This window comes from Bos taurus, chromosome 4 (assembly GCF_002263795.3).
Source record: "Bos taurus isolate L1 Dominette 01449 registration number 42190680 breed Hereford chromosome 4, ARS-UCD2.0, whole genome shotgun sequence".
NCBI lineage: Eukaryota > Metazoa > Chordata > Mammalia > Artiodactyla > Bovidae > Bos > Bos taurus.
In genome coordinates, this window is record NC_037331.1 from 48,220,900 (window position 1) to 48,242,643 (window position 21,744).

The 21,744-nt window shown below is 40.5% G+C and overlaps 1 protein-coding gene across 1 annotated transcript in view; it reads left to right on the forward strand.

Moving 5' to 3' along the window:
* PRKAR2B (protein kinase cAMP-dependent type II regulatory subunit beta) overlaps positions 1 to 21,744 on the forward strand; it is a 100,734-nt gene that overhangs the window by 66,606 nt on the left and 12,384 nt on the right. Inside the window, 2 exon segments of the mRNA NM_174649.2 lie at positions 5,417 to 5,500; positions 19,099 to 19,205. Coding sequence (NP_777074.1) covers positions 5,417 to 5,500; positions 19,099 to 19,205 — 191 coding nt within the window.

Below are 21,744 nucleotides of genomic sequence, written 5' to 3' on the forward strand. Positions count from 1 at the left end.
ATTTATAAAATAGGTAAAGAACAATGACCAACATAGCACAGTGAGCTATATTCAGTATTTATAATAACCTATAATGGAAAAGAATCTCAAAAACATATATATACATATATATAAAACAATTGCTTTATATCTGAAACCAACACAACTTTGTAGATTAACTATAATTTTTTGAAAGGTACATAAATAGATAGATAAGGCCAGTTCCTGGTGAAGGAGGCATCTTTGTGGGTTGGACATTCAACCCAAGTTGTGCCTGTGACACCCTTCGATGTTACTTTAGTAGATTTTTGGTAATTAATTAATTATTAATCATAATAAAGTGTCAGGGTTTTCATTAAGTTGACTCTTCTCTAAACATGTTGCTAAAAACTACAATTTTTTTGTCTAGCTGGGAGGGATTGGGGGCAAGAGGAGAAGGGGACAGCAGAGGATGAGATGGCTGGATCGCATCACTGACTCGATGGACATGAGTCTGAGTGAACTCCGGGAGTTGGTGATGGACAGGGAGGCCTGCCGTGCTGCGATTCATGGGGTCGCAAAGAGTCGGACACAACTGAGTGACTAATCTGATCTGATCTGAATAGATACTATAAGGCAGTTTGTACCATAGCCTTTAGAAATGATTATTACAGATTTCAAAATTAATTGGCTTTAGAAAATGTCCATAAGGAAAACATACAGTGCATTTTGATAAATTAACTTTTCATTTGGACATTTTGTCTTATTTCAAAGAGTCTGTTTTTTTATTGGGCTTCCCTGGTGGGTCAATGGTAAAAAAAAAAAATCTGCCTGCCAAGCAGGAGACACAAGTTTGATTCCTGTGTCTGAGAGATCCCCTGAAGAAGGAAATGGCAACCCACTTCAGTATTCTTACCTAGAGAATCCCATGGACGGAGGAGCCTGGCAGGCTACAGTCTGTAAGGTCATGAAGAGTCAGATACAATTTAGTGACTAAGCAACAACAACAATCTGTAATCTCAGAGCTGTAAATAGATATTTAATTTTTTATAAAATAATACATATTCAAAGAAAATTTAAGTACTTAAGATTGACTTTGGAAAATAACAAATTAGATTTTACTTGGAATACCTTTAATAAATGAAAATGTAAGGGTTATGTACATCTAGCATGTAGAAACGGGCAGAAAAGAGCTAGTAAATTTAAGAGTGGAGTGTTTCTTCATTTTGTACTCCATCAAAGGTTTTGGGACTGCTTTCTGCATATCTGGGCGAATGCTAAGTATACAGTGGTGAACATGATGGACAAGTCCTTGCCGTCTTGGAGCTCAGAGTCTAATAACAGAAGCTAACAGAAAGCTAGCAAATTAGCAGTCACAAAATATGAACTGTTGAAAGGACAGTGTGATAGGGTGTAGGAATTAAAACCAAACCCCCATATCAACTAGATCCCTAATGAAACAGAATAGTGGGGGAAGGGCTCCTTGAAGTGAGACCAGAGGATGAATGTGGAGAGAATCTTGCCAAAAGTCTGGGAGTGCATTTGGGGTTGACCCATGCCCGTCAGAGTGGGAAGAGTTGGAGGCTCTGAGTGGGGGCTGGTGTGGCTGGAGCTGAGTGGCTGAGGGGAAGGCGGAGGAGGAGGTGGGAATGTGATGGCCTCTACCGAGGGTTTACTCTGGAGAATGGGGTGTTCTGATTTAAACTTTTAAAAGATTACTTTCAGCTCTGTGTGGAGAACATAGTGGACAGATATGAAAACATCTTGTACAGACTTCCCTTGCTTAACAAAATAGATACCCAGTGTTTTCTTTAAAGAAAATGTGTCAGTCAGTCTTACTGTTTCTTCTATTTTTTTAAAATTGAAAGGCAACAGAGGTTTATAGCAGTAGTTGACAGACTTTCCCTGTAAAGTTTTTTTCCCTGGGAATTCTATTTTCAAATAATCAATACTTCATGCTTTGGGGGCCATTTGGTTTCTGTCACAACTCTTCAGCTCTGCTGTTACAGCTTAAAAGCAGCCATAGACAATACATAAATAAACACGTGTGGCTGTGACCCATGAAACTTTACTTGTGGACGTTTGAATTTCTTATACTTTTCATATGTTGGGAAACATTCTTTTGGTTATCCTCCCACAGTCATTAAAAAAATCATTTTCAGTGTAGGGATCCTACAGAAAGAAATTTGGCCTTCAGGCAATGGTGTGCTGACCTTGGCTTATAGTAAGAACTCTGTGGCTAGCCTGCCTAGGGTGAATCCCAGTGCTACAACTTCTCAACTGTGTCACATTGAAGAAGTTGCCTGGGCAAGTTGATTTTCTTACGTTTTTCCTTTTAAGAGGTCATGCAGTGTTTGTCTTTCTCTGTCTGACTTATTTCACTGAGCAGTCACCTGCTTCGTGGGGCCTGTTACTAGGATGCGTGTGCGTGTGTGCTCAGTTGAATCCAGCGGAATGTGACCCTATGGACTGTAGCCTGCCAGGCTCCTCTGTCCATGGAATTTTCCAGGCAAGAATACTGGAGTGGGTTGCCATTTCCTACTCCAGGGAATCTTCCCGACCCAGGTATTAAACCCATGTCTCTTGGGTCTCCTGCGTTGGCAGGCAGATTCTTTACCACTGTGCCATCTACACTCCCTATTACTAGACTAAAACTGATATTTGTGAAGCCCTTAAAACAGTGCCTGGCACATGGTAAATGCCACATCAATATTTGTTTGAACAAAAAGATTTTTATCTTGAAATCAGAAATAAATAATAAAAAACAAAATTGCCCCTAGTAGAAATCACGCTTGGGCACACTGCAGAAGACCTTAATTGTCCAGATGCAGATCTCAGATGTCGGATCCCACCAAATCCAGCTGAAGGAAATTAGTCTGTAAGAGGAGGAGAGCACCTGAACAGTTGGTACAGGGCAGGGAGGGCAGAGCTTCAAAGATTCACCTGATTTCTGAGTGTTTGCATTTCAGGATGCAGAGCAGGAATTTTAATGGCAGAGGTTGAGGGTGAGGGGCGACTATGGTAGATAAAAGACCCTGACGAGTGATGGCAGGCAGAAGGAAGAGAGGGGAATAAAGAAAGCAGGGAGGAGAGAGGTACGCAGTAGCAGTGGTAGCAGGATGGAGAAACAAAATTTGGAACTGTGCATTCATAACGGGAAGTAGCAGGAGAGTGAGAGAGAAGACGACGACGGGTTTTTCTGTGAGGTGTTCATACAAAGTGAATGGGTTGGGGGAGAAAGACTTAAATTGATGACAGAAGTAAATCAGGTGCAATATGGTGTTGAAAATGATTAAAGAAGACAGTTTAGGTGATATAAATTTTATTTAATCCTGCATGAAGCAGGCAGTCTCCATCCCCAAGGGTCCAGAGAACTGCAAAATGGGGTGGAGGGCAGGAAGCTTTTAGAGGATAAAGAATAAGGAACAAGGAAGAGAAAAACAGAAAGTGAACGAGGAACAAGGAAGTGAGCAGAGAGCCCAGATTTGGCTCGGCCTTTGGGGATCGGCTGACTGGATACACTGTACTGCTGGCGAAGTGGAGCATTTCTAGACGTGGGAGTGATCTCGGCTCTGCTTTGCTGATGTGGCACCCTGGGCAGGGGTGGCTCCACTTTGGGCTCAGAAAATTATTTTCAACATCTGTGACATGGTATCCCCAACCTTTTCTTTCTGAGGAGAGAGTTTCTCAGTAGGCAAACACTTATGATCACCTCAGTTTGAAGTTCCAGATGGTTTTTGTGAAGTGAGAAATAACGTTTTGTTTTATTTTGTTTGATTGTGTTAAAATCATCCTTATTTGACGTAGGCAGATATGAATTTTGGTTGGCATGATTGAGTTCATATCCAAATTTTTAAAGTTTCTTAAATAGCAGTGAGTTCTTAGGCAGCAGGATCTGCTTTTTCTAGGTCCACATGCCATAACAGAATCTAGTTTGATGTGAATATTGGTTAGCTAGGAAACACTAGTTTGCATATCCCTTACCCTTTTAAAGAAAACTCTGCAACAGCTTCCTTCTCTCACTGGCTAATAGTATGTGAACAGTACACATATAAATAGTACACATATGCTGTACATTTCCTCAGTTCTTCTTGGGGCTCTGGCTTTTAGCCGTCAGAGATGGGTTTGAAATGCTGGTTTTAATCTCCCATTGTGAGTTTTGATGTAGTCATGGACACAAAGCTCAGCACCGGCCGGCCCTGGTGGTTCTGATGGTGGGGCCCCTACCCATCATCATGTCCTCCGGTCACTGTGTGTGTGACGTTAGAGTAGGAAAAGGTGATGTGTGGGTCTCCACTTGGTGTCTTCTGCTTTTAGGATCATCTCTTGCCTCGTTACCCCATTTTATAGTTATACGGTACCCATGTTCACAAAAGAACGGGCCTTTGGGTCCAAGTCAGTTGAGCCTTCTGGTGGTCAGAAGGGACTCCAAAGAACTGGCCAGCTCCCTTACTGAGGGCATACTTTTGGCCTTCACCCTCCAGGTTGAAAGTGAGCACCTCGGGCAGTGGTCTTCTTTGAGCTCATTCTCAAATCAGCGCACCAGGAGTGTTAGATTCATTTTCCCTCAAATCCCTAGTCTCCTGATGTGACAGTACATGATTGCTTGGTCCCTGTGGAAAATCACTCCCTGTGGGCCTGGTTACATGTGTTATGCATAAAATGTATTTAATATCTAATATACAGGTAAGAATTTACTCACATCTAGAGATTTTATCAAGTTTTGAAGAAAGGGGCTACATTCTGAAAGAGTATTAAGTTTAGTGGTAAAATGTATGAAACAGTATTAAAGAATATTAAGAGTATTAGACAGCATAAGGGCTTCCCAGATGGTGCTCGTGGCAAAGAATCTGCCTACCAATGTGGGAGACATGAGATAAGGGTTTGATCCCTGGGTTGGGAAGATCCCCTGGAGGAGGGCATGGCAATCCACTTCAGTATTCTTGCCTGGAGAATCCTGTGAACAGAGGAGCCCGGCAGACTATTAGTGAAAAAATTTCCTGGTAGTATTAAATAGTAGAATAGGGACTAAAAGATTTTGATGGGCTTCCAGGTGAGGTCGCAAAATGTCAGATACACCTGAGGGGACTTAGCACGCAAACAGAATAAAGACAGTGTAGATTTTCAACATAACTGTTACAACACTTAGTCCTTTTTTATGTTCCCGCTGGACCTTCAGAGTCTTTAGTGATTAGCCAGTCCAGACCTTTACAGAATGAACTTGCTAACCTGGGGGAAACACTTCTTTGAAAAACATTCAGGTGCTGTATTGATTAATGCCCACCACCTCCCTGAGACAAATTGTATTACTTTCCCCTGTTAGCAGGCTGGTAGTTAGTGTCTAGTCACCTAAAGTGAACCTCAGCCATAACCATTCTTCCTTCTAATGTCCTGCTAGGAAATTTTATCCATTATAAGTAAGGGGAATAGTCTAATTGTGGATTTGGTGTTCTTGTAGATTATACATCCCAAAACTGACGATCAAAGAAATCGATTGCAAGAGGCTTGCAAAGACATCCTGCTATTTAAGAACCTGGATCCGGTAAGATAAATCTCAATAATAGAGATGATTTTTTTCAGTGTCCATATGAAGAACTGTGCAGGGTCTTGGAGTTCACCCTCTTTACAAGCTGACATCACCCAGAGCAATGTAAAGGTCCCACCACAGATGCCTGCATGTGCATTGGGTTGTGTTCTGGTTGCTGAGGGGTGACTGCTGTCAGAGCAAGTATGAGTGCCTGCTGTGTGTTGGGGGAAGGCATTAGGTCATTCATCAAAAGTTACTGCACACACAGCCCTGAGATGTGGCCCTGATGAAGAGAGGCTAAGACTGTATTCTTCATCCACTCAGTAGGGGTAGCAGGGCCCATGGGGAAGTGCCTCTCTCACCAGCCAGTATTATATTTTAATGTATGACTTTTATATTATTCATATTGTAAAAGTAAACTTCTACTTGACTTTAAAGGTAGAAGGATTTTTTTTTTTTCTTCATAAAAGTTTTGAAATCTCTCATCTTTGGTTTGGGATGTATTTCTAGAATCCCCTCTCTCAGAACGAGTAATCATGCTGTTCAGACTTTGCCCTGTACCCTGACCTCAATGCCCTGCTTCCTTCATTGCAGATTATGCTTATTCATTGCTATATGGTCATTTGGGAAAGAACCCTTGCTGCCATATTCTCATGTGAAACCTGAGTCAACTTGCATAACTTATTTCAGTTCTTTTTTTGGTCAGACTGAACATCTTAATAATTTTCAGATTGATGCCTGAGAGAAGAAAACATTAAGTCAAAACCCACTCTTACAAGATGAAGTCTCTTTTAGAAGGCCATTTTTATAAAGAATACTTTATAATACATTTCATGCTGCATTTTACCAAGTCTTCTATGCTGGGTCATATTATACCCTGAAATTACTTTTTAAAGCTCCTCGTCTGATACCAGTTATGTTTATGTTATATCCTCCAGGATCACAGATTACATTTTGTAACTTTGGAGATGTTATTTTAGGACCACACAGTACAAGTTTTGTCCACTTTGATCCAGGTCCTCCAGGATTATCACCTAAACTAAAGCTGTAAAGAATGGAGTTGCTGGTAACTAATAATGGAAGAAGAAGAAATGGAATTAAGATAGAAAGTATAGGAGTTTAGTTTATGAGTGGAAAAATTTCCTGGTAGTATTAAATAGTAGAATAAGGGACTAAATGATTTTGATGGGCTTCCAGATAATCTTAGATTTCTTTTATCTAGAATGATAATGATTCTATGAAACGAAGGACATGGAAACTATGATCTCTAGTGATCTTTCACCAAAATGAATTCAAATAATTGTTAGTGAAAAGATACAACATTGTCTGTGTGTGTGTGTCTAAGATGGTAATTTTGGTATTGGAATTAATTTAGTATTTAATTCTTTTGCTACAGATAGACACAGAAGACAGCTATGAAATTAACCCTTAGTTTTATCCTTAGGGGTAGGCTTCAGCAAGGAGATTCTATTTTCAGGCCAGAAGTTTCCATGGGAAAATTGCAGGGTCACCAAAAACAGTTTCTCAAGCTTTAATCTGTCTATACATCATCAGAGGATCTCGTTTAAAATGCAGATTCTGATGAGTAGATCAGTGGGGGGCCTGAGTCTATATTTCTTACAGGCTCCCAGGTGATAGCAGTGCTCTCCTCTCACAGCCGCACTTTGAGTAGGAAGGACTAGAACCCAATGTGAAGACACTCTAGGGCAGTATTTTGGTACTACCATATGTTATTTTGTTTGTTTACTTTCCTGTTCATTTCAACCAGTATTTTAATGCTTCAGCAGTGATAACAGGCATCAGTGAAATAGCTGCCAGTTATAGTTTCCTCGGATGCTGCCTGTTCTGTTCCATCTTCTAAAGTAAATTGATTTTTCTTACCATTGCAACTTTAATTCTTTCAAAGCATTGTGAAAAGTTTGATTACATTTTAAAAATAATAATAATAAAACTTTTCCTGTGTATTCTGGCAGGGAGCATCTTTACTTAAATACAGTGGTTATTTTTATAAACAGGATTTTTTTTAGACTTTTTAAAGATTTTACTGCTCTGTTTAAGGTCTTATATATATATATATATAAAGGTCACAGTTTGTAAGGACAAAAAGGAAAAAGTCAGTTCATGAAATTACCAAGTTCATAAATTACCACTGTTGAATATTTTATTGGGAAAAAGTAAACATATTTATATAGTTGTTTCCAAAAGATCTTTTTTTGAATTTGATCTCATACCGTCTTGATTTATTTCTCTACTATCTTAAATCCTTCTAAGAACAATACAGAATATAAATAAGTAAAAATTAATTTTTCTCAGAAAATAACCACTTGAAATAAGAAATGTATCCCCAAACATAGCAGGTTGAAGATTTTAAGTTCATATTTTAAGCAAATTTCTAGTTTTTTATCATATATATATTTTTGCCATAACCCAAATGCATTTAAAGTGAATTACATATTCCATTTATATAATCTGCATATCATATAGCAGCTCCTTTCAGGTCAATTCCTTGACCACCCACTGTGTTCCAGGGCCTGTATAAAGCGTAGGATGCCACAAAAATACTTAGACATAGTTCTTGTGCTCTTGGAACTTACACTTGGTGAGGGATTCAAATACACATAAAAATCCATTTGGTAAAATGTGATAAATGCTGTAATATGGTCAGGGCTAGGGAAGGATGAGGGCTTCTCAGCCCCACCTGAGGATCCAGGAAGCCAGAGAGACACTTGAACTGAGCCTCAGAAAATGAGTCAGAAATCACCAGTTGAAAGAAAACAATGGAGAGTGTCAACACTGGAGTCTGAAGTGGAAGACGTCCATTGGCGGGGGCTGAGATGTACGTGCTGTGTCAGGAAGGGCCCGTGCGGCATGCCACACGGGAGCAGTGGACACACGCTCTGTGTGGGCAGTAGCATTGTAAGCAGAGACAGTAACAATCGGGGGTGTCTGAGGTCACAGTGGTGACAGTGTAGGGGTGGAATTAAAGGTGAGAGGGACAGGCAGGAGCTCAGTGAGGAAACAGCGATCCATGCCTTGTTAAGGGGATATGAAACAGACTCAACTGAGGAAGGGGAGAAAGTAATGGTTTCATAAAGTACTCAGGACCAGCAGAAGTTGGTCCTTGGTGATCAAATGAATTGAGGCCTAACAGAAAGAGTCTTGGATGAGCCCCAGTGTCTGGTGCCTTTCCCTGAAAAGGGAAGACTTGGAAGGAGGAAGGGGAAGCCATGATTACGAATTGGCAAGAAGCACAGTTGTGGCTTTGTATCCACTATCTCATTTGACTTTCTTAAAGGCGTTGTTTAGCTTGAAAATCTAGCACCTCCTAGACCTCAGAACATTTTTTCTTGGAGTTCTGTGTATTCATACATTGAGCCCAGCATTTATAATTATTAATCTCTTTGAAGATATTCTTTTCATGAATATTTTAATGCTCAACTCAGTAGGCCATGTTTCTTCTGAAATTCTTCTAATTTGAGGAAAACTGAAATAATTGTCCTATGCTATATGATAGGCTCTTTCATTAATGGAGAGTAAATTGTTATTTTTTAAGGGAGTCAGAGCCCTTTTACAGAGCTCAGTCTCGAATTTGCATTCTGTAGGCGAATAAGATGTGGTTTTCATACAGGAGCTGTCAGTCCCTGAGATAAGCCTCTGCATATTAAATATTTCCTACATTCTTTGCACTCTGTGCATAATTATGGGGAAATTACATTTTGATTGTCTAGAACAGACACCTGTCACATAGAAAAGTTCTAAAAGAAATAATTGTTCTGTATTTTAGCAGGGATTACTTTTTCATAAATCCATGTATGAATTCTTAAGCTTTATAATATTTTAAAATGCAGTTAATTCCAAGATAATGAAAAGTTATTATATGGCACTATATTTCATCCTTTTTTAAATTTAACATCCAAGACTAGAGCTAATCAATGAAGCTGATATTCCCCCTCCACCTGTTCTAAACAAGTTGAAATATAACAGTAAGCGAAAATAAAATATTTGTAAAGCATTTAATCAAACTTTGTAATTTTGATAGGTGACCATATGTTGCCTGGATTGATGAACTCATTTGGTCCCCGTGGGACTAATTAGCATCACATCAAGAAAGCACTATTTTACAGACCCATTGGCTTCATCTCCAGCCCTGGCTCTTCTTTCACAAGTAGGTGCCAGAGCTCACACAGGGACCTAGGAAGGGGATGAAAGCCACTGCCTGCAAACTGATCACCATCTTTCTTCCAAAAGTTTTCCTTAACTCACATAAAGACACAATATTACATTATGGGTTCAAATGGAGAGTTTGACAATTTAATTAATTAGATTTAAATCAGTATGCATATATGGGCTTCCCTGGTGGCTCATTGGTAAAGAATCTGCCTGACGGTGCAGGAGACTCAGGAGACAGGGTTCAATCCTTTGGTTGGGAAGATCCCCTGGAGAAGGAAATGGGAACCCACTCCAGTATTCTTGCCTGGAAATCCCATGAACGGAGGAGCGTGGCAGGTTACAGTCCATTGGGTTGCAAAGAATAGGACATGACTTAGTGACTAAACAACAACAACAACATACGCATATATAATTTACAAAAATTCAAAAGGAACAAAAAGTAGTCAGTGAAAGAGAGTCTCCCTTCTATCCCTGTTTCCCAGCAATCCAGTTTCTCAGGAGTCAAGTTCTTTTAGCACTAACATGCATATTTTTCCAGGGTTATGCTATGTATATACAGGTAATTCTTTTAAAAATTTTAGTGGCAACAAACTCTACACAGTGTTCTGCCTGGTTCTTTTTTTTTTTTTTTTCCCCACTAAACAGTATATTTGTATTTACAGAGATTACATATTCTTTTAAAAAATTATTTATAAAAGTTTAAAACAGTAACATTTATGTGTATAAAGCTAAACCATGGACACACTTTATGTTTGCTTTGTCTAATGTTTTAACATTGTACATACAAGAGGGGCCCCATACAGGAAGTCAAAATAATGTTGAAAAAGAACAAAGTTGGAAGACTCACACTTGCAAATTTCAAAACTTTTACTCTACCACCTGAAACTAACCCAATATTATGTATCAACTATACATTAATAAATAAATTTTGAAAATATTTACTACAAAGCTACACTAATTGAAAGAATGTGTTACTGACATACAGATAGGCATATAAGTCAGTTGAGTTCAGTTGCGCAGTCATGTCTGACTCTTTGCAACCCCATGAATTGCAGCACGCCAGGCCTTCCTGTCCATCACCAACTCCCGGAGTTCACTCAAATTCATGTGAATCGAGTTGGTGATGCCATCCAGCCATCTCATCCTTTGGCGTCCCCTTCTCCTCCTGCTCCCAATCCCTCACAGCATCAGGGTCTTTTCCAATAGGTCAACTCTTCACATGAGGTGGCCAAAGTAGTTTGGAGTTTCAGCCTCAGCATTATCCTTCCAATGAACACCCAAGGACTGGTCTCCTTTAGGATGGACTGGTTGGATCTCCTTGCTGTCCAAGGGACTCTCAAGAGTCTTCTCCAACACCACAGTTCAAAAGCATCAATTCTTTGGTGCTCAGCTTTCTTCATAGTCCAACTCTTACATCCATACATGACCACTGGAAAAACCATAGCCTTGACTAGATGGACCTTTGTTGGCAAAGTAATGTCTCTGCTTTTGAATATGCTATCTAGGTTGGTCATAATGTTCCTTCCAAGGAGTAAGTGTCTTTTAATTTCATGGCTGCAGTCACCATCTACAGTGATTTTGGAGCCCCCCAAAATAAAGTCTGACATTGTTTCCACTATTTCCCCATCTATTTCCCATCTAGTGATGGGACCAGATGCCATGATCTTCGTTTTCTGAATGTTGAGCTTTAAGCCAACTTTTTCACTCTCCTCTTGCACTTTCATCAAGAGGCATTTTAGTTCCTCTTCACTTTCTGCCATAAGGGTGGTGTCATCTGCATATCTGAGGTTATTGATACTACTCCCTGCAATCTTGATTCCAGCTTGTGCTTCCTCCAGCCCAGCGTTTCTCATGATGTACTCCGCATAGAAGTTAAATAAACAGGGTGACAATATACAGCCTTGACGTACTCCTTTTCCTGTTTGGAATCAGTCTGTTGTTCCATGTCCAGTTCTAACTGTTGCTTCCTGACCTGCATACAGGTTTCTCAAGAGGCAGATCAGGTGGTCTGGTATTCCCATCTCTTTCAGAATGTTCCACAGTTTATTGTGATCGACGTAGTCAAAGGCTTTGGCATAGTCAATAAAGCAGAAATAGATATTTTTCTGAAACTCACTTCCTTATTCCATGATCCAGCGGATGTTGGCAATTTGATCTCTGGTTCCTCTGCCTTTTCTAAAACCAGCTTGAACGTCTGGAAGTTCATGGTTCACATATTGCTGAAGCCTGGCTTGGAGAATTTTGAGCATTACTTTACTAGCGTGTGAGATGAGTGCAATTGTATGGTAGTCTGAGCATTCTTTGGCATTGCCTTTCTTTGGGAATTGAATGAAAACTGACCTTTTCCAGTTCTGTGGCCACTGCTGAGTTACCCAAATTTGCTGACATATTGAGTGCAGCACTTTCATAGCATTATCTTTCAGGATTTGAAATAGCTCAACTGGAATTCCATCACCTCCATTAGCTTTGTTCGTAGTGATGCTTCCTAAGGCCTACCTGACTTCACATTCCAGGATGTCTGGCTCTAAGTGAGTGATCACACCATCGTGATTATCTGGGTCGTGAAGATTTTTTTTGTACAGTTCTTCCGTGTATTCTTGCCACCTCTTCTTAATATCTTCTGCTTCTGTTAGGTCCATAGCATTTCTGTCCTTTATCCAACCCATCTTTGCATGAAATGTTCCCTTGGTATCTCTAATTTTCTTGAAGAGATCTCTAGTCTTTCCCATTCTGTTGTTTTCCTCTATTTCTTTGCATTGATCACTGAAGAAGGCTTTCTTATCTCTCCTTGCTATTCTTTGGAACTCTGCATTCAGATACTTGTATCCTTCCTTTTCTCCTTTGCTTTTTGCTTCTCTTCTTTTCACAGCTATTTGTAAGGCCTCCCCAGACAGCCATCTTGCTTTTTTGCATTTCTTTTCCATGGGGATGGTCTTGATCCCTGTCTCCTGTACAATGTCATGAAACTCCATCCATAGTTCATCAGGTACATCATAGTTCATCAGGTCTATCAGATCTAGTCCCTTAAATCTATTTCTCACTTCCACTGTATAATCATAAGGGATTTGATTTAGGTCATACCTGAATGGTCTAGTGGATTTCCCTACTTTCTTCAATTTAAGTCTGAATTTGGCAATAAGGGGTTCATGATCTGAGCCACAGTCAGCTCCCGGGCTTGGGCATCAGAGGGCAAACACACTGAAACCGTAATCACAGAAAACTAGTCAATCTGATCACACGGACCACAGCCTTGTCTAACTCAATGAAACTAAGCCATGCCCATGGGGCAACCCAAGACGGGCGGGTCATGGTGGAGAGGTCTGACAGAATGTGATCCACTGGAAAAGGAAATGGCAAACCTCTTCAGTATGAACCTCTCTCAGTTCATGCCTTGAGAACCCCATGAACAGTATGAAAAGGCAAAATAATAGGATACTGAAAGAGGAACTCCCCAGGTCGGTAGGTACCCAATATGCTACTGGAGATCAGTGGAGAAATAACTCCAAAAAGAATGAAGGGATGGAGCCAAAGAAAAACAATACCCAGTTGTAGATGTGACTGGTGATAGAAGCAAGGTCCGATACTGTAAAGAGCAATATTGCATAGGAACCTGGAATATCAGATCCATGAATCAAGGCAAATTGGAAGTGGTCAAACAGGAGATGGCAAGGGTAAATGTCCACATTCTAGGAATCAGCGAACTAAAATGGACTGGAATGGGTGAATTTAACTCAGATGACCATTATATCTACTACTGTGGGCAGGAATCCCTTAGAAGAAACGGAGTAGCCATCATAGTCAACAGAAGAGTCCGAAATGCAGTACTTGGATGCAATCTCAAAAACGACAGAATGATCTCTGACAGTTCCAAGGCAAACCATTCAATATCATAGTGATCCAAGCCTATGCCCCAACCTGTAATGCTGAAAAAGCTGAAGTTGAACAGTTCTATGAAGACCTACAAGACCTTTTAGAACTAACATCCAAAAAAAGATGTCCTTTTCATTATAGGGGACTGGAATGCAAAAGTAAGAAGTCAAGAAACACCTGGAGTAACAGGCGAATTTGGCCTTGGAATATGGAATGAAGCAGGGCAAAGACTAATAGAGTTTTTCCAAGAGATCACACTGGTCATAGCAAACACCCTCTTCCAACAACACAAGAGAAGACTCTCCACATGGACATCACCAGATGGTCAGCACCGAAATCAGATTGATTATATTTTTTGCAGCCAAAGACGGAGAAGCTCTATACAGTCAGCAAAAACAAATCCGGGAGCTGACTGGGGCTCAGATCATGAACTCCTTATTGCCGAATTCAGACTTAAATTGAAGAAAGTAGGGAAATCCACTAGACCATTCAGGTATGACCTAAATCAAATCCCTTATGATTATACAGTGGAAGTCAGAAATAGATTCAAGGGACTAGATCTGATAGAGTACCTGATGAACTATGGACAGAGGTTCATGACATTGTACAGGAGGCAGGGATCAAGACCATCCCCATGGAAAAGAAATGGAAAAAAGCAAAATGGCTGTCTGAGGAGGCCTTACAAATACCTGTGAAAAGAAAAGAAATGAAAAGCAAAGGAGGAAAGGAAAGATGTAAGTGTCTGAATGCAGAGTTCCAAAGAATAGCAAGGAGAGATAAGAAAGCCTTCCTCAGTGATCAATGCAAAGAAATAGAGGAAAACAACAGAATGCGAAAGACTAGAGATCTCTTCAAGAAAATTAGAGATACCAAGGGAACATTTCATGCAAAGATGGGTTGGATAAAGGACAGAAATGCTATGGACCTAACAGAAGCAGAAGATATTAAGAAGAGGTGGCAAGAATACACAGAAGAACTGTACAAAAAAGATCTTAACAACCCAGATAATCACGATGATCACTCACCTAGAGCCAGACATCCTGGAATGAGAAGTCAAGTGGGCCTTAGAAAGCATCACTGCGAACAAAGCTAGTGGAGGTGATGGAATTACAGTTGAGCTATTTTAACTCCTGAAAGATGATGTTGTGAAAGTGCTGCACTCAATATGTCAGCAAATTTGGAAAACTCAGCAGTGGCCACAGGACTGGAAAAGGTCGATTTTCGTTCCAATCCCAAAGAAAGGCAATGCCAAAGAATGCTCAAACTACCACACAATTGCACTCATCTCACATGCTAGAAAAGTAATGCTCAAAATTCTTAAAGCCAGGCTTCAGCAATACGTGAACCGTGAACTTCCAGACGTTCAAGCTGGTTTTAGAAAAGGCAGAGGAACCAGAGATCAAATTGCCAACATCAGTTGGATCATAGAAAAAGCAAGAAAGTTCCAGAAAAACATCTAATTTCTGCTTTATTGACTATACCAAAGCCTTTGACTGTGTGGATCACAATAAACCTTGGAAAATTCTGAAAGAGATGGGAATACCAGACCACCTGATCTGCCTCTTGAGAAACTTGTATGCAGGTCAGGAACCAACAGTTAGAACTGGACATGGAACAGCAGACTGGTTCCAAACAGGAAAAGGAGTACGTCAAGGCTGTATATTGTCACCCTGCTTATTTAACTTCTGTGCAGAGTACATCATGAGAATCACTGGGCTGGAGGAAGCACAAGCTGGAATCAAGATTGCAGGGAGAAGTATCAATAACCTCATATATGCAGATGACCCACCCTTATGGCAGAAAGTGAAGAGGAACTAAAATGCCTCTTGATGAAAGTGCAAGAGGAGAGTGAAAAAGTTGGCTTAAAGCTCAACATTCAGAAAACGAAGATCATGGCATCTGGTCCCATCACTAGATGGGAAATAGATGGGGAAATAGTGGAAACAATGTCAGACTTTATTTTGGGGAGCTCCAAAATCACTGCAGATGATGGGTGATTGCAGCCATGAAATTAAAAGATGTTTACTCTTTGGAAGGAAAATTATGACCAACCTAGATAGCATATTCAAAAGCAGAGACATTACTTTGCCAACAAAGGTCCATCTAGTCAAGGCTATGGTTTTTCCTGTGGTCATGTATGGATGTGAGTGTTGGACTGTGAAGAAAGCTGAGCACCGAAGAATTGATGCTTTTGAACTATGGTGTTGTAGAAGACTCCTGAGAGTCCCTTGGACTGCAGGGAGATCCAACCAGTCCATTCTGAAGGAGATCACTCCTGGGTGTTCTTTGGAAGGAATGATGTTAAGCTGAAACTCCAGTACTTTTCCACCTCATGCGAAGAGTTGACTCATTGGAAAAGACTCTGATGCTGGGAGGGATTGGGGGCAGGAGGAGAAAGTGGTGACAGAGGATGAGATGGCTCGATGCCATCAGTGACTCGATGGACATGAGTTTGAGTGAACTCCTAGAGTTGGTGATGGACAGGGAGGCCTGGCGTGCTGCAGTTCATGGGGTCGCAAAGAGTCGGACACAACTGAGTGACTGAACTGATCTGAACTGAGAGAAGTCAAACATTTTTTTATATTTTTAAGAGTTCCTTCCTCTTTTTCTGGAAGCCTTGCAGTCGGTTCTGTATCTTTGATGTCCTAAAGCTACAGGGTCGTTTGAGTTTGGAGGTGCTGGCCTGTGAGTGAGCCCTTTCAGTCTGAAAACTTACATCCTTTGTTACTGGAAAATTCATTCTTTACTGTCCTAATTATTTTCTTTCATGTGTTGTCTCTGATATCACTTTGTTCCTACTCTTATCTTTTCATCTGTGTACTTTCTTTGAAGTTTTTTATTTTAATTTACCTTCTTAGTTCTTTATTTACTTAAAGAAGATTCTGTAATGGTGGGTACATTTTTACCTTTGTGAGTACCTTTGTTTAAACCACTGAGTGTGTAGCACCACGAGTGAACCCAGATGTCAGCTGTGGACTGTGAGTGATATTGATGTCATTGTATGTTTATCACTTGTAATAAGCATACTGTCTTCTGGGGCATGTTAATAGAGGAGAGATATGGGGAAGCAGCAGGTTTAGGACAGTTCTTTATACTTTTTTGCTCCATTTTGCTGTGAACCTTCAGTTCAGTTCAGTTGCTCAGTCGTGTCCGACTCTTTGTGACGCCATGAATCGCAGCACGCCAGGCTTCCCTGTCCATCACCAACTCTCGGAGTTCACTCAGACTCACGTCCATCGAATCAGAGATGCCATCCAGCCATCTCATCCTCTGTCGTCCCCTTCTCCTCCTGCCCCCAATCCCTCCCAGCATCAGAGTCTTTGCCAGTGAGTCAACTCTTCGCATGAGGTGGCCAAAGTACTGGAGTTTCAGCTTTAGCATCATTCCTTCCAAAGAAATCCCAGGGCTGATCTCCTTCCGAATGGACTGGTTGGATCTCCTTGCAGTCCAAGGGACCCTCAAGAGTCTTCTCCAACACCACAGTTCAAAAGCACCAATTCTTTGGCGCTCAGCCTTCTTCACAGTCCAACTCTCACATCCATACACGACCACAGGAAAAACCATAGCCTTGACTAGACGAACCTTTGTTGGCAAAGTAATGTCTCTGCTTTTGAATATGCTATCTAAATCGGTCATAACTTTCCTTCCAACAAGTAAGCGTCTTTTAATTTCATGGCTACAGTCACCATCTGCAGTGATTTTGGAGCTTAAACTGACCTAAAAGATAAAATAGTTAAAAGGAAAAAAAATTTGGTAATGATGTTTTCAATTTTGAGCTTACCCATTTTTCTCTTGCACTTTTTCTAATCTACCTGTTTTTCATCTCCTGATTATGACATCATCTTGAACATCTCTGTGTATATAGAGTAAAAGTTTCTGAAAGCTCATCAGTGTTCTTGAGTTTTCTAGCTCATTGGTGTTATACTGCCGTTTATCTTAGTCTTGTAGGCTCCCAGAGGAGCTGTGCAAAGCTGATGAGGACCCCTGAGTAAGTGGGGCAGGCCTGTCCATCATTGTCCTGCTGGTTGGGTAGCAAGGAGCCAGCTGTTCACATGGAGGAACCCCTCATCCAAGCAGGTGAAGGTCCTTGTTCCGGGGCACCAGTCTTCACAGTAACTGTTCTAGTTCTGTCTTATTCATTTAGTTTCTCCTAATAACCTGACACTTATCTCTTATCTGGGAAGAGTTGGGATTAACACTTGGTTGCTAATGTTCTGTGTTCAGGATGCAGACATTGCAAGGAGAGTATCAGCTGATCGTGAAGGACTTCAAATCAATCCTTCTGTTTTCAGCAGCGTCTCAGTCCCATTCTGACCAGCCAGGTGTTTCCCAGTCTGGATCTTCTGGTGCTCTGACAGGTGGCCGGCCTCTCCACGCGCAGGCCCCCTGCCCATCTCTGGGCGGCACCCCCTCTCTGCCCTCGTGCAACTTCTCTTTGCTCTAGAAATCTCTCCTCCACTTTTCCTCTTCCTGTTCTCATCTTTGTGGAGTCGTACCTTCATGGTCCCTGTGAAATATTAAGGGGTCTCAAGAAGAAAAGAATCACACGTAGTCTGTGCTTTTGATCCAGAATATTTTGTTTCTTCAACCTGTGTTTTCCACTTGCATCTCCCCCCGCTCCAATCTATCTTCAGATCCTTAATTTGTTTATAGTAATAATTGGTTTTGGCCTGGGGGGTTGGAGTTGCTGTCTTTTTATATTCATAGAGAGTGACTTAAACCCTTCCTACATCTTCTGAATTTTCTGTTACTATCACCACACTATTTCTCCATACCCATTTGTTCTAACTAGCCAAAGACCTGTGAATTGTCCCAGGACTTGTTCTGAAGAAAGATTTGTTTGGCCTTCTAGTTTATTCTCACTATCCAGAGTTTATTCTTAATCCTTGTCAAGCACACTTTAGAAGAACCAAGTTTCAAGATAGTTGTTGACTGATAGGTTTGATGTCTCTGGCTTCAGTTTTAATACATCTGTCCTAGGGAGGTACATGGTTGCTTCTTGAAGAGAACCTTAGTGATAAAGGACATGGATGGAATGTTTGCTACAATCATTTTTGGCTTTACTTTTGTTTTTTGTTTTTTTTTGGTTCTGTATTGTTTTTGGTGCTAAAACAAGGATTGGCGTCAGGGTTTAAATTGGCTAAATATTTATAAATTACAGTGATGATTAAAATAGGAAAGGTTTTTTAAAGTTTAGATATCTTTAAAAGGCATTTGCAATAGTTCTTTATAAACCTGATAAATTTAGTTGCTAAGGTTATATTTCACAAGGTATATGATGATTTGATGGTTAGTTTCCTTTTGTATTAAAGTGGTGAGAGTTTCAAAGATTCTGAAATAGACCAATTATAATTACTTTTATTCAGGTACTGAATATGAGAGTAAATATATAATCATCTGGTTTGCATGTGATGAAGAGGGGACTGTTCTGTATTTTTTTTACAAGACTCAGTGTCAGTCATGATATTTCCATTTCTTTGAGCTTGTTCACAAAAATATAGAGCTAATTGTGGTTCTTTAAGAAAACATGTTCTAGATAAACAAAGATTATGTCTTTTATTTTTGAAAAATAGGAGCAGATGTCTCAAGTATTAGATGCCATGTTTGAAAAATTGGTTAAAGAAGGGGAACATGTAATTGATCAAGGTGATGATGGCGACAACTTTTATGTAATTGATAGGTAAGTTTTATGTAACTTTGTTCCTGAAACATAATGAACCTTTTGTGAAAATCTTAATGTGTTATAATGACTGACGGATTAACATACAATAATTGCTATTGCCTGTCTACCCTTATTCCTATGTAACTGGGCCTATAAACCTGCTTTAAACTCGTGTAAGGAAACTGTGCTAGATCAAGGAAAGAGGTATAATGTATGGATGACTTGACTTTTGGTGAATCAATAAATCTCAGTCATTTACTGGGAGCCTCCTCATTTGTTAAGTTTACTTGAGGGCCAGTTACGCCTGTCACAGAATTGGGTACTCTTGTTAACATGAAACCAGCAGTGTGATACAGCATCTGGGATATGGTATCCATATAACTCAATCTGCTATTATGTTTTCTAAAAAGTTTCCTTTATTATTGCTTAATGAAGTGAAGCATGCTCATGGTTTAAAAAATTCAAATTCAGAAGGACCTAAGGTGAAAGGGTAGTCTCTCTTCCTACCGCTCTAGCGTCATCTCATCAACAGAGTGAGTAGTTTGAGCCCTTCCAGAAGTTGTTTATGCTTTTTCTATTTGTCTGTTAAAAACTCTACAGAGAAATTATTTAAGTGAGAAGGTTTGTATTTATATTGAAAATACAATTTCAGAAAACTGAAGTTGTGTTTCACTTCATCAAAGAACAGTGTGTTTTAAGCAAAACTTGGATAACAACCCTAAAATGTTAAAGGAGAGCAGCCTGAGCTGAGCCTTCGTTTCTCCACTTCTGTTAAGCAGTGAGGAAGTGTTTATGAGCTGTTTGGAATCCTTAGCCTCTCCCGTTCATGTAGAACATGGATCATTTCCCAGTCTGACTTGCTGGGTTACACTGGCTTCCCTGGGCCCAGCTGTGTTCTATTCAGAGGCCTCACAGGAAGCCCCCTCACCTGTCTGTGTCGGCTCTGTTCCCCGCTCTGGGCTGTGGGACGCGCCTTTCATGCATCAGGACCACATGCTCTGTGACTCCTTCAGCCCCTCATCCCTTAGACCTTGGTGACCTGTAAGGGCTGCATTAGCCAGGGCTGGAGGGGGACTCTGTGATTTTAGAATGGTCTCACGTGTAAATTAAAGTCACGATTCTGGTACCATTAGCAGCTTTCATCAGCGAAACACCTCAGAAATTCACTGTTTAATTGTATTGAATAGTAGGAGTATATGAGAACTCCAGATACCGTACAGGAATCACTTTGGTATGGTTGGTATTTTGACTATAAAACCTCCTTACGTTAGTGCACAGTGCCTTCCCTTAGTTTCTCATCACCCTTTTGAAGGATGAAAATTCTCAGGCACACAAAAGTGATGCGAGTCTGGAAGGTCACGCAAATGAGTGCGGGCCGACCCAGCACCCAGGTCTCTTGGCCGCCGTGTGTGGTCTTTCTGTGACTCTGCACTGCCCGGGGCCTCATGTTCTCAGGGGAGAAATCAGTAGGAAAAGCAGCACATAGTGTTTTAGCTGATTTTTTAGACTGATGTGATTTTAACAGGACTGGTAGCTCACTGCACTTCTCATCAGCACATTTGTTGTATATTTTATCCTACTCAAATTAGAAAAATGTAGAAAACGGTTTTAGTGCAAATGTATAAATAGAGACATTAATCTGTACTTGAAAAATAACTGTCCATGAGACAAATTCTAGAAGGAATCCCTGAAACAGCCATTCTAGTCATGAATTATATTAAAAACCGGTTATTCTTATTCATGAATATCTTTTGTCCAATACCTCGTGTGTTTGCTTTTGTTGCATATTTACCATCTGTAATCCTTTCCTAATCTTAAAAGCACTCCCTGTTTTGTCTTTGCTAGACTTTAGCCAATAGAATAAAGCCAAAGAATTTTCTCCTGTCTGACCTCACAGGTGTTTCAGCAAACCATGAAGCCATGTTCCCTGAACAGATACAGTACATGAAAAGACAGTCTTCCACAGAGAGAATGAAGTTAATAGAAATAAAGCATCAGGAGTGCAGTGACATGCAAACAGCATTTTATTTGCTAGAAAAGGAACCCAATTAAAAGATAAGCGCAAAAAATCTAGAAGACCAGGATCGGATATTTAGTCTGAATTTCTACCACCTTCAGATGGGCGGTCGGTCTAACATACAGGGCCAGATGATATAAAGTGCCAGAGAATAAATTTTGCAGGCTTTGCAGGCCATAAGGTCTGTGTTGGAACTACCCACGTCTGCTCATGTGGCACAGGTCAGCTACAGAGAGTGCAGAAACAGCCAGCGTGTTTGTCTTTCCAGTGAAGCTTGATTTACAGCAGCAGGCAACCAGTCTTGGGCCCCAGCTTGCCAGCGCCCCCTTTAGATCATAAAGGACCCTGTAGGTACTGTACAGTAATGGCTGACCAGATTGTTAGAGCTATATTCTTTTTTAAGATTATTTTCTTCTGATCTCAAAAGTAATGCATGTTCGTTTTGGAAACAAACTTTTCAGTTAACATGTGAATGTCACTAGCCTCCATGATTCTTAAACTCAGAGCTCATTGAGGTCAGCAGATTCACATGCATTCCTT